Below are 13,006 nucleotides of genomic sequence, written 5' to 3'. Positions count from 1 at the left end.
TTTTTACATAGATTATCTGAAAAATGAAATGGAACAAAGAGCAAGATTTGCTTTGGCAATGAAACAAGCATATGATAAGGAACTGTTTCAGTCTTTGAGATACCCGACAAGAATGAAAGTTTTTCCTCCTAATTCTTCCCCACGTACTTTCTTTGACCCAAAAGTCGTGCTGGATTTTGTCCAGGCTATACCTGTTACCGCCACTGACATTACTACCGAATGAACTAGCTGAAAAGCTGTTTGATTATCTATATATTACTCACATTTCGAAAAGAAGATATATGAAAGCCATTTGGATATTTCATTGACAGATTAATAAAAGAAGAAAAGAAAACCTGCTCATCATTACATCCTATTGGATTGTTTTTGGAAAGAAGATTTACAGTTCAAGTCTGACTGTTTAAATGGTTAATTACATATTTGACTGAGAAAAGAGGATAAAAAGATTTGTTCCTTTTATCTAATATTTGGTATGATTTTTTTTTTGGTTATTTCTTAACTTACTAATTGGTAGTTTTTTTTTCTTACCAATAGGGTTTCTTTATCTGGGAGGGTTTAGTTCTTATGATATTATTAATTAATATTTTCATAAATTTAGTTCAGTTAAATATACTATTAATCTTTTTAATCTGTTTTATTATAACGTCCTATAAATGAATGATTTAAAGCTAAACTTACGATGGCGCTGTTTTTTCTCTCTCAGAGATTACATTATTTTGGTTCTTTTTCTGTTTAATACATGATGGAATGTAAATACTGTCCTTTGTCGAGATGTTACTGTCTTTCTTGCAAGGTCATTTTTTTGTGTATTGGCTGGGGGGAGGGAGAGACAAGACCGACAGAGCGGCCCATGGCTTCGCATCTATTTTAGCTTGCTTGCCTTTTTTCCGGGCTTTTGGGAGGGTGGGTGGGTTTAGAGTTAGGAGTTTTTCCCACCGGGTGTTTCCGGAGCATGCGTGTTTTCTATATGGCTGTATTCTTCATCACCATCACGTTTGAAAATCCCGTATTGGTATGTGTCCTGCGCATGTATAAAGTATATTGGAATAAAATTACATTATGGCAGTTAAACAGATTAATGTAATAAGTTGGAATGTACGTTGGAATAAATAAGTTGGAAAAAACTTACTCCAAAATAAGTTGGAATCATCCTATTAAACGAAAAAAGACTTTTAAAATTATTTATCGATTCCAACCTGATATAATTTTTGCTCAGGAGACGCATATTAAGGCAGGAGATCAAAATAGATTTTTTCGCTGCTGGAATGGAATACAGCTCCATGCTACTTCTCAGAGCAAAACTAAGGGCATTTCTATCTTTATTAAATCTGATATATTTACTCAAGAGGATATTGAATCAGATTCTAATGGTAGATTTTTAATTGTTAAAGGAGTGATTTGTAATAGAAAGGTTGTTTTGGTTAATTTGTATGGTCTTAATTTAAATGATCCTTTTCTAAAAAAAAATATTTGCTTTACTGCCAGATTTAAATGAGTATATGTTGATAATGGGTGGGGATTTTAACTGTTGTTTAAATCCTATGATTGACAAGAGCTCAACTAATCAGCGACTTCCAAATCGTTCTGCATCAGTTATTAACTCTTTTTTGACCGATTTTGGGTTGATTGAATTATGGAGGCATTTAGACCCTGATAACAGAGCATATTCCTTTTCTTCACATGTTTATAAAAAAGTATTTGAGGATTGATTATATTATAGTTGGTCCCCATCTTTTGCTTAATGTTAAAAATGGTGAATATGACGCTATTGCTCTATCTGATCATGTGCCTTTGAGTTTGTCCTTTGAATTTGACGATGTTATTATCGAAAGCCAGATAAAAGATTTTTTTTTCTTTTTAACGGTATAGGAGGTATGCCTACATTAATGATACATTCAAAGCATTTTTATGTGGTCATTTTTATGTGATTATTTCTTATTCAGCTAAACTTAAAAAACAGACTAAGGCAGAAATAGATAAAAATTCAAAACAAATTAAAGATTTAGACAATATCTATGTGACTTCCCCTAATATTGACTTATTTTTAAAAAAGGGTGAAACTTCAGTTACAGTATAACCTATTGTTAACTCATCCAATTGAAGGTTATCTACTTAAGTTAAAGAGCCAATTTTATATGTTTGGAGATAAAAATAATAAACGACTTGCATCTCAATTAAAATCGGCTGGAGCCAAGAGGCAAATTCTGAAAATTCGTAGAAAAGAAGGTACCCTGGCTCGGGATTATAAAGAAATTAATAAGATTTTTCAGGATTTTTATACTGAACTTTATAAATCTCAATGTCCAGCAGACTCTTCTGAAATGAATGTTTTCTTACGAAAGATTGCTTTTCCTAAAATTTCTGCTGAGGATCAAAAAACTTTTGATGCCCAAAACACTGAATCCGAAATTCATAAAGCTATTTTTTCAGTGCAATCTGGCAATGCCCCAGGACTTGATGGTTATCCTGTATAATTTTATAAAAAAATTTGGAAAATTGCTTTCTCCATATATGTTAGAGATGTTAAAGATTCTTTTGTGAAAAGTGATTTACCCTGCACTTTTAATGAAGCTTCTATTTCTTTAATTCTCGAAAAGGATAAGGATCCTACTGATTGTGCCTCCTACAGACCTATTTCATTACTGAATGTTGATGCTAAGATTCTCTCAAAGATAATGGCCAATCAGTTGGAGAGTATTTTGGGTAAAATCATTTTTAAAGATCAAACTGGCTTTATAAAGGGACATTATTCTTTCTCAAATGTTCGGAGATTATTTAACATTATATATTCACCCTCTTCTAAAACTCCACAATGCATTATATCTTTGGATGCTAAGAAAACATTTGATCGAGTTGAATGGAAATATTTATTTGATGTTTTAGAAAAATTTGGTTTTGGTATTAATTTTAATGATTGGATTAAAATGATATATAAAGCTCCTATTGCAACTGTTGTCAATAATAACTGTAGGTCTCCTTTTTTCAGCTAAGCTGATGATTTATTGATATATTTTTCTGAGCCTGAAGGATCTATTCCCGCTTTCCTAAAATTATTTGACAAATTTGGAGACTTTTCAGGATATAAAATAAATTTTAGTAAAAGTGAATTACTTCCTTTAAATGAATCTCTCTATATATGATACTATTCCTTTTAAAGTTACAGATTCTTTTAGATATTTAGGTGTTATAATTACTAAAAAATATAAGGATCTTTATAAAGCCAATTTTCTTCCTTTAGTGGACTCTATGAAGTATTCCTTTAGTAGATGGAGCACACTTACATTTTTGCTTGTTGGTCGTGTTCATGTAATTAAAATGATGATTTTACCAAAATTTTTATATTTACTTCAGAATATTTCTGTTTTTTTGACTAAGAAGTTTTCGATTGGATTAATTCTATTATTCTATCTTTTAATTGGGATAATAAAAGACCAAGAATTGGTAAATGTCATTTGCAAAAGTTGAAAAAGGACGGAGGTCTAGCCTTGCCTAATCTAAGATTGTATTATTGGGCTGTTAATTTGTGGTATATGTCTTTTTGATTATACTGGGGTGATAGGAATGATCGACCAATTTGGGTAGACCCGGAACTGACAGCTGTGAAACAGTTTTATTTAACTTCATTGTTAGGAGTTGATCTACCTATACAGTTAACTAATGTTGCTAATTGAAACCTATATCCTGTGGTTAAGCACTCTTTACAAATTTGGCTTCAGTTCCGCAATTTTTTTAATCTTAAAAAATTTAAACTTTGTAGTATAATTTATCGTAATTACTTTTTTAAACCTTCTTGGAGTGATCCAATTTTTTTACTTTGGAAAAATAAAGGTATTAATTCTTTTTTAGATTTATTTAAAGAAGGCAGATTGATGTCTTTTGAACAATTAGTCAATAAGTATTCTCTCTCATATTCACACTTTTTACATCTTCAAGTTAGACATTTTTTACAAAAGTATTTAAGTAATTTTCCTTACATATTGGAGGCTGACTTGTTAGATACTATTATGAATATGAACCCCTCATTGAAAGGTTCTATTGGAAGAATTTATAATTTATCATTACAATGGGATAGGCGTTCTTTACTTAAGATTAAACAGAATTGGGAGAAGGAAATCAATTTGACTTTTATATGGAAGGATTGGCTTGGATTCTGAAGCTGGTTAACTCTTCTTTGATCTGAGCTAGTCATTCACTGATTCAGTTTAAAATTGTACATTGTTACCATTTGATGAAGGACTTTCTAAAACATTTCCCAATGTTGACAGGTATTGTGATAGATGTAAAACTGAGATAGCTACACTGACACATATGTTCCGGTCATGTTCTATATTAAAACAGTTTTGGAAGTCAGTCTTTTTGACAATTTCTAAAGCACTCAGAATCAATTTACAACCTGATAAATTGACTGTGCTTTCTGGAATAATTCTGCAAAATATCCATGGTATTTCTGTATCTGACCAACATGTTATTGCGTTTGTTACATTGATAGCAAGGAGGGCCATCTTGTTGAAATGGAACGCCTACTTTGTCACAATGGTTCTCTCAAGTGATGCTGTGTCTTAGCTTGGAGAAAATTAGAAATCGAACCTTTGAACCTTTATTTGATTTTGAGAAGAGATGGGGCTCATTTGCTCGTTATTTCAGTTAATTGATAGATTTCTTTGATATATCTTTTTTTCTTGTTGGTGGTTTGATGTTTATATGATGCATGGCTCTGGGGTTGTACCTCCAATAGGTTTCTTTTTTTCCCTCACTTTTCTTGCTTAGTAGGGTTTTTTTAATTCACAAAAATGTTCAATCCTTAAGATAATTTTTTCTGTTTTGAGGCATTGTAGGTGTTGTTACTTCGATGTACTTGTACTATTTTTGAATAATAATAATAATAAAAAGTTTTGAAAAGAAAAAGTGAAAATAAGGTGGAAGTAATAAAGCGATCAGAAAGAGGTGAAACGCAAACGGTCATTGGAAAAGCATTAGGCTACAATCGATCAATGATTGGAACAATTTTAATGGAGAATGTGAAAGGCCCTGCCCTGATGAAAGCTACAATTATTACTAAGCAATGCAGTGGTTTAATTATTGAAATACGTATGTTTCTTAAGTGTTTTATATGCAGAGAAAAGTAAAATATGTACTATATACTAAGAAAAACATTTGACTAACTGACGCTAAATAGTACCAGATGTACCTGTTCCAACTTCAAATCTGACTTAAAGACAGACACAGGAACGGAACTCCTTCATAACCCGGGGACTGCCTGTACTTTTAAATCATCTCTAGATTACTTACAGTACCTAATACAATGTAAATTCTATGCAAATAGTTGTTATACTGTATTGTTTAGGGAATAATGACAAGAAAAAATAGTCTGTATATGCTCAAACAATGAGTGCTGGAGAGAGAACTTCCGGGTTTTCCCAATCCGTGCATGCAGAATCCACGGATAAGGAGAGCCGACTGTATTAGAGAGCTTGCCTTCATATTTCAAATTTTCTCTACTTGCGGCTTTTTAGTTGCCTTCTGTTGGATAGTAAAAGCTTCCCTGTCCTCCAGCTTTCCACTATATTTTGCTGTATTCTATACCCTCTCCTTTGCTTTTGTGCTGCATTAACTTCCTCGTCAGTCACGGTTGATCATTCTCCCTTTGGATAATTTTTCATCATTGGGATTATCTATCTTGCCCCTTCCAAATTGTTTCCAGAAACTTCAGCCATGCCTGCTCTGCCATTGTCCCTGCTAGTGTCATTTTTGAATTTATTTTTGCCCAGCTCCTCCCTCACGACTCAGTAATTCCTTTATACCACTGTAATACAGGTACATCTAATTTTTCCTTCTCACTCTCAAACTGCAGAGTTACTTCTGTTATTTGACGATCACTGCCCCTTTAGGGTTTATTTACCTTAAGCTCCCTCATCAAATCTGGTGCAATATACAACATCGAATCCAGATCTGCCTTTCCTATAGTGGGCTCAACCATAAGCTTCTTTCTAAAGCCATGTCATCGGCATTCTATAAATTCCCTGACTCAGGATTCAGCACTGACCTGATTTTCCAAAGCTACTTGCATATTGGAATTCCCCATGACTATTTTAACATTGACCTTTTCACATGCCTCTTCTCTCTCCCACTGGAATTTGTAGCCCACATCCTGGCTACTGTTAAGGGGCCAGTATATAATTTCCATTACAGTTATTTTCCCTATCCAGTTTCTTAACATCTGCATCGTCCAATCCGATATCACCTCTTTCTAATGACTTTTATTTTACTACAAGAACAGAGTCAACCCAACCCTTTCACCCACCTGCCCTATCATTTCGATTCAATTTGTATCCTTGGATGTAAGCACCAACTATGATCTTCTTTCAGCCCACAATCCATTTTTTTTGCTCTCTCACTCTCCCCTCTCTTCCGTTCTTGTTGTCACATCGTTTTGAAGTAATGTTGCACATTGACTGAACAAGGAAATTAATCACGTTGTGTCTATTGCAGAGTGTCAGTGAATCCTTATTTTTACACAATATTGATTTAGAATTTCCTTCAGTTACTGTTTCCCTGTGTATATACATACACATAAAATAGTACAACACATTACAGGCCCTTCGGCCCACAACGTTGTGCCAACCCTCAAACCCTGCCTCCCATATAACACCCCACCTTAAATTCCTCCGTATACCTGTCTCGTGGTCTCTTAAACTTCACTAGTGTATCTGCCTCCACCACTGACCCAGGCAGTGCATTCCATGCACCAACCACTCTGAGTGAAAAACCTTCCTCTAATATCCCCCTTGAACTTCCCTCCCCTTACCTTAAAGCCATTTCCTCTTGTACTGAGCAGTGGTGCCCTGGGGAAGAGGCGCTGGCTGTCCACTCTGTCTATTCCAGGGAGGACCAGGTAGCAGCCCAGTGACTGCATCTGTTCTGAAGCTACCGGGACCATGAGCAGATATTTTCCTGCACATTCTCCATGTCTGTCAGTCTGCTCCACGATTAATTCAATGTTTTCCTTTTATAGAAAGTCACTGAACTGACAGAGAGGGGAAATCGGACAGCGAGTTCCAGACTCTTCCTCAGTTTGGTGATGGGCAAAGGATCCCAGGCCCGGAGGGCAATGTGGGAATCCTTTGTGACATGGAGGACTGAGTTACCAAAGTTGGACAGAATTCTGAGGGAAATACAGGAGCTCGGTATGTTAAAAACACACACTGAACATATACGCACATTGAAAGAAACAGTTTGATTAGATTAGCTCTGTTTTCATGATTGTTTTGTTTTATTTAAACAGGTCCTGATCCACAGGAATACATGAACATTGCCCAAGGGTTATCTGAGCTACCCACTTATCTGATAGGTGAGTGATGAAATGCACAGTACAAACCACATCTCACATGTTAGACTCTGACTTGTCAGAATCTGCGAATCAAAATTCACCGTTAATCATTTGCTGATCTTTGGATTAAATAACAATTCAGAGAATCTCTCTTTGCAGTTGAATATTTTAAAATGCATTTTTCTATTAATCCAGCTGTTGGTTCAGCTGAAGCATTCACTCCTGGTCTGAACACTCTGGGAATCCTCGCACACCCCAGGCAGTCTGATACACTGCCTCTTCCTGTCCTGGTGCCCTCTCTATCTTCAGACCTTTCAGCTTCAAAAGCTCCTTCTTCTTCCTAATTGCACTACACTAATTTCTGTTTTGCACTACCCTAACCCTAATTGCTGTCTAGTGATTAAAGGCCCGAAACAGCCGAGTATCCGAATGTTCACTACTGACGATGTGCCCCAGTGCACACCCGGTTCGCTGAACCAAGTGGTGTCGGACCACGATAATGAAAGGCATGGGCCAGATTAACCTGACTTCCCTGTACAAGCCTAGCTAGCATAGCAACTCATACTTCAAATTCTGCAGCCTAACCTCTGCCAGCCAAGCATATACATCCACCAGCCCTACACTCAAACCTAATCCTAAAGTCCAAAAGGGGAACACACCCCCACAAACCATAGGCAAATTCCAAAAGGGGCACACACCCCCACGAACCCTAGGCAAATTCCAAAAGGGGCACACACCCCCACAAACCCTAGGCACTCCACGATCTCATACTTCAAATTCTGCAGGCTAACCTCTGCCAGCCAAACATATACATCCACCAGCCCTACACTCAAACCTAATCCTAAAGTCCAAAAGGGGCACACACCCCCACGAACCCTAGGCAAATTCCAAAAGGGGCACACACCCCCACAAACCCTAGGCACTCCCGATTAACCCTTGCTAAACCCCCACAAACCGGATACCCTATGTCGAGAGGGGCAAGATTCAACAAAGGCAATTGTGGGACCTGGTTAATGAAGGCGTGGGCCAGATCAAAGTGGCAGGGTCACGTGAAACGGAATCTCAAGTGAGGAGATCAAAAATCACAAGAGGGCATTTTAGCCCACTGCCCGCATAATCTCAACCTAACCCTAACCCTAACCATTGCCCATTCTCCAAACCTCTCTATGTACTGGTACAGACTAATCTGCAATCTTGGCCACAAAGGCATCACTTTGGAGGGTGAATTCTGAGCCTAACGAGTTATGTAAACCTGTAATATAAGTTTCCAACTCTGAACTCAGCTCCTGAACTAATAAAGACAAGCCTGTGACATTTGTTGTTTACAACTTGAATTGTCCTGCAATTTGGCTAAGGCATTGGTCTAGACAGTCCATACCAGCCCTTGAATCCATTTTTGGGGATCTGTGAGCTTGGGCCCATAGATATCTCTGTTCAGTAATGCTGCTAACAGTCTTGTCTTTAACAGTGCACTGAGTCTTTACATTTGAAGTTGCAACTCTTTACCTGTGGCTGGTTTAAACACTAGATGTCTTTTCTACGCCCATGTCTGCAAGTAATCTATTTCCCACTGTTGCCTTTGCTAGTCTTCTGTAATATCCACAATACCACCAATCTTTGTATCATCTTCAACCTTACTGACCGTCCCATAATCATTTGATTTTGGGTAATTTATAAATAAAAATATATATACATGGCAGACCCTGGTGTGGTTCACCGTGGAACATCACTGGGCAAAGATCACCAGCAATGAGGTTCAGTCTCATTACCATCTGTCTGCTGTGTTGAAGGAAATGAATCGAAAAGGCCAATTCACCACAGTTCCCAAACATGTTCATTTTCTGTATGAGCCTCTCATGTATGTGGGACGTTGTCAAACACTCTACCAATATTCAAGTAGACAATATCCATGAGTAACTTCATCTACTATATCACCTTTGTCACACCCTTGAAGACCTCCAAGTTAGCAGGATGCTAACCCTGCTCAAAGCCTTGCTGCTCAATCCTAACTGATGTTCTCTCTTCCTGTACTCCGTTGGGGTAGAAGATACAAAAGGCTGAAGGTATGTATTACCAGGCTCAAGGACAGCTTTAATGCTGTATTAATAAGACTATTGTATGGTCACCCACTTTGTTATTATTGGTTCTAAATAATAATATAACAATTTTATACAAACTTTGTATATAAAATTGTATTATTGTGCATCTCGTAACTAATGACCACTCATTTAGATAATCACAATATACTTACAGAAGAGCGGAAGGAGTCCTGTTACGGTATGAAATAATTCAAAGAATTGCTAAGAGATTATGAAATTGTATATCTAGCCCAGAGGAAAAGCAGAATTTTTTCATATTGTAAGATTAATTTACAAAGAACATTTGATTCTATCCCTCACTCATCGAAACAGAGGGGATCCTTGTAGCAATACAGGACCAGGTAGTTGATACATACAGTTATCAACAAGACTGAATAAAATACTAACAAATTCAAGATGATAAATGCCAAGAGAGACCAGTGGCAATCTAACATATTATGGGATCCTGCAGTAGTTTACCACAATCTAATTACTGATCAGATTGGTAGGATCTGGTAGGAATAATCCAAATAGGACATACATGGTAAATGGTAGGGCATTGAAGAATGCAGTAGAACAGGGTGATCTAGGAATAATGGTGCATAGTTCCCTGAAGGTGGAATCTCATTTGGATAGGGTGGTGAAGAAAGCTTTTGGTATGTTGGCCTTTATAAATCAGAGCATTGAGTATAGGAGTTGGGATGTAATGTTAAAATTGTACGAGGCATTGGTAAGGCCAAATTTGGAGTATTGTGTACAGTTCTAGTCACTGAATTATAGGAAAGATGTCAACAAAATAGAGAGAGTGCAGAGAAGATTTACTAGAATGTTACCTGGGTTTCAGCACCTAAGTTAGACAATAGGCAATAGGTGCAGAAGTAGACCATTCGGCCCCTGGAGTCTGCACTGCCATTCTGAGATCATGGCTGATCATTCACTATCAATACCCAGTCCCTGCCTTGTCCCCATATCCCTTGATTCCCCTATCCATCAGATATCTATCTAGCTCCTTCTTGAAAGCATCCAGAGAATTGGCCTCCACCGTCTTCCGAGGCAGTGCATTCCACACCTCCACAACTCTCTGGGAGAAGAAGTTTTTCCTCAACTCTGTTTTAAATAACTGACCTCTTATTCTCAATCCATGCCCTCTGGTACTGGAAAAGTTACAGGGAAAGATTGAATAAGTTAGGTCTTTATTCTTTGGAGCGTAGAAGGTTGAGGGGGACTTGATAGAGGTATTTAAAATTATGAGGGATAGATAGAGTTCATGCGGACAGACTTTTTCCATTGAGAGTAGGAGAGATTCAAACAAGAGGACATGAGTTGAGACTTGGGGGGGTAAAAGTTTAAGGGTAACATGAGGGGGAATTTCATTTAATGAAAATTGGATAGGTATATGGACAGGAAAGGAATGGAGGATTATGGGCTGAGTGCGGGTCAATGGGATTAGGTGAGAGTAAGTGTTCGGCATGGACTAGGAGGGCTGAGATGGATTGTTTCTGTCCTGTAATTGTTACATGTTTATGTACTTACACAGGCAAAATCAAGTGGCAAAGATTGTTCACAAAAATAGTTGATAGTTAATCTTGCAATATGAAAGATTTCTGCTATTACTCTGGGCAAGATACACAATATCATAACTTCTGATCAGTTAGACAATAGACAATAGGTGCAGAAGTAGACCATTCGGCCCCTCGAGTCTGCACCGCCATTCTGAGATCATGGCTGATCATTCACTATCAATACCCAGTCCCTGCCTTGTCCCCATATCCCTTGATTCCCCTATCCATCAGATATCTATCTAGCTCCTTCTTGAAAGCATCCAGAGAATTGGCCTCCACCGTCTTCCGAGGCAGTGCATTCCACACCTCCACAACTCTCTGGGAGAAGAAGCTCTTCCTCAACTCTGTTTTAAATAACTGACCTCTTACTCTCAATCCATGCCCCCTGGTACTGGACTCTCCTAACATCTGGAACATATTTCCTGCCTCAATCCTATCAAATCCTTTAATTATCTTGAACGTTTCAATCAGATCCCCTCTCAATCTCCTCAATTCCAGCGTGTACAAGCCCAATCTCTCCAATCTCTCTGCATAAGACTGCCCTGCCATCCCAGGAATCAACCTACTGAATCTACGCTGCACTTCCTCAATTGCCAGAATGTCCTTCCTTAAACCTGGAGACCAAAACTGTACACAATATTCCAGGTGTGGTCTCACCAGGGCCCTGTACAAATGCAAAAGGACATCCTTGCTCTTGTACTCAATTCCCCTTGTAATAAAGGCCAACATTCCATTTGCCCTCTTCACTGCCTGTTGCACTTGCTCATTCACCTTCATTGACTGGTGAACTAGGACTCCTAGGTCTCTTTGCATTTCTCCCTTACCTAACTCTACACCGTTCAGATAATACTTTGCCCTCTTGTTCCTGCTTCCAAAGTGGATAACTTCACATTTATTCACATTGAATGACATCTGCCAAGTATCTGCCCACTCACCCAGCCTATCCAAGTCTCCCTGTATTCTCCTAACGTCCTCTTCGCATGTCACACTGCCACCCAGTTTAGTATCGTCAGCAAACTTGCTGATATAGTTTTCAATGCCCTCATCTAAATCGTTGACATAAATCGTAAAGAGCTGTGGTCCCAATACAGAGCCCTGTGGTACCCCACTAGTCACCTCCAGCCAGTCCGAGAAACACCCATTCACTGCTACCCTTTGCTTCCTATCTGCCAACCAGTTTTCTATCCATGTTGAAACCCTGCCCCCAATGCCATGAGCTCTGATTTTACTCACCAATCTCCTATGTGGCACCTTATCGAATGCCTTCTGAAAATCTAGGTACACAACATCCACTGGCTTACCCTCGTATAACATCCTTGTTACACCCTCAAAAAAACTCCAACAGATTAGTCAAGCATGATTTGCCCTTGGTGAATCCATGCTGGCTCGGCCTAATCCTATTTCTGCCATCAAGATGTGCCACTATTTCGTCCTTAATAATGGACTCAAGCATCTTCCCCACGACTGACGTTAGGCTAGCAGGGCAATAGTTCTCCGTTTTCTCCTTTCCTCCCTTCTTGAAAAGTGGGATAACTTTAGCCACTCTCCAATCTTCAGGAACTGATCCTGAAGCTAAGGAACATTGGAAAATGATTACCAATGCATCCGCAATTTCCTGAGCCTCCTCTTTTAGAACCCTCAGATGCAGCCCATCTGGACCCAGGGATTTATTAGCCTTCAGTCCTACCAGTCTACTCATCACAGTTTCTTTCCTAATGTCAATCTGTCTCAATTCCTCTGATATCTTATGATCCTGGCCCATCCATACATCTGGGAGATTGCTTGTGTCCTCCCTGGTGAAGACAGATCTAAAGTACGCATTAAATTCTGTTGCCATTTCCCTGTTTCCCATAATAATTTCTCCCAATTCATTCTTCAAGGGGCCAACATTGTTCTTAACTATCTTCTTTCTCTTCACATAGCTAAAAAAGCTTTTGCTATCCCCTTTTATATTCCTGGCTAGACTGAGCTCATACCTGATTTTTTCTCTCCGTATTGCTTTTTTAGTTAAGATCTGCTGTTCCTTAAAACTTTCCCAA

General features: G+C 38.2%; 1 protein-coding gene across 2 annotated transcripts in view; it reads left to right on the top strand.

The window, feature by feature from the left end:
• The window catches only part of LOC132407270 (NACHT, LRR and PYD domains-containing protein 3-like), a 40,150-nt gene that overhangs the window by 16,379 nt on the left and 10,765 nt on the right, over positions 1 to 13,006 (top strand). Inside the window, exons 7-8 of one of the 2 annotated variants that reach the window (XM_059993526.1) lie at positions 7,013 to 7,184; positions 7,283 to 7,348. In XM_059993526.1, coding sequence (XP_059849509.1) covers positions 7,013 to 7,184; positions 7,283 to 7,348 — 238 coding nt within the window. The remainder of the gene's footprint in view (positions 1 to 7,012; positions 7,185 to 7,282; positions 7,349 to 13,006) is intronic. The other variant, XM_059993528.1, reaches the window with a different exon arrangement.

Source organism: Hypanus sabinus, chromosome 18 (genome assembly GCF_030144855.1).
Source record: "Hypanus sabinus isolate sHypSab1 chromosome 18, sHypSab1.hap1, whole genome shotgun sequence".
NCBI lineage: Eukaryota > Metazoa > Chordata > Chondrichthyes > Myliobatiformes > Dasyatidae > Hypanus > Hypanus sabinus.
The sequence above is the reverse complement of the archived record's forward strand: the minus strand, read 5'-3'. Positions and strand labels throughout refer to the sequence as shown.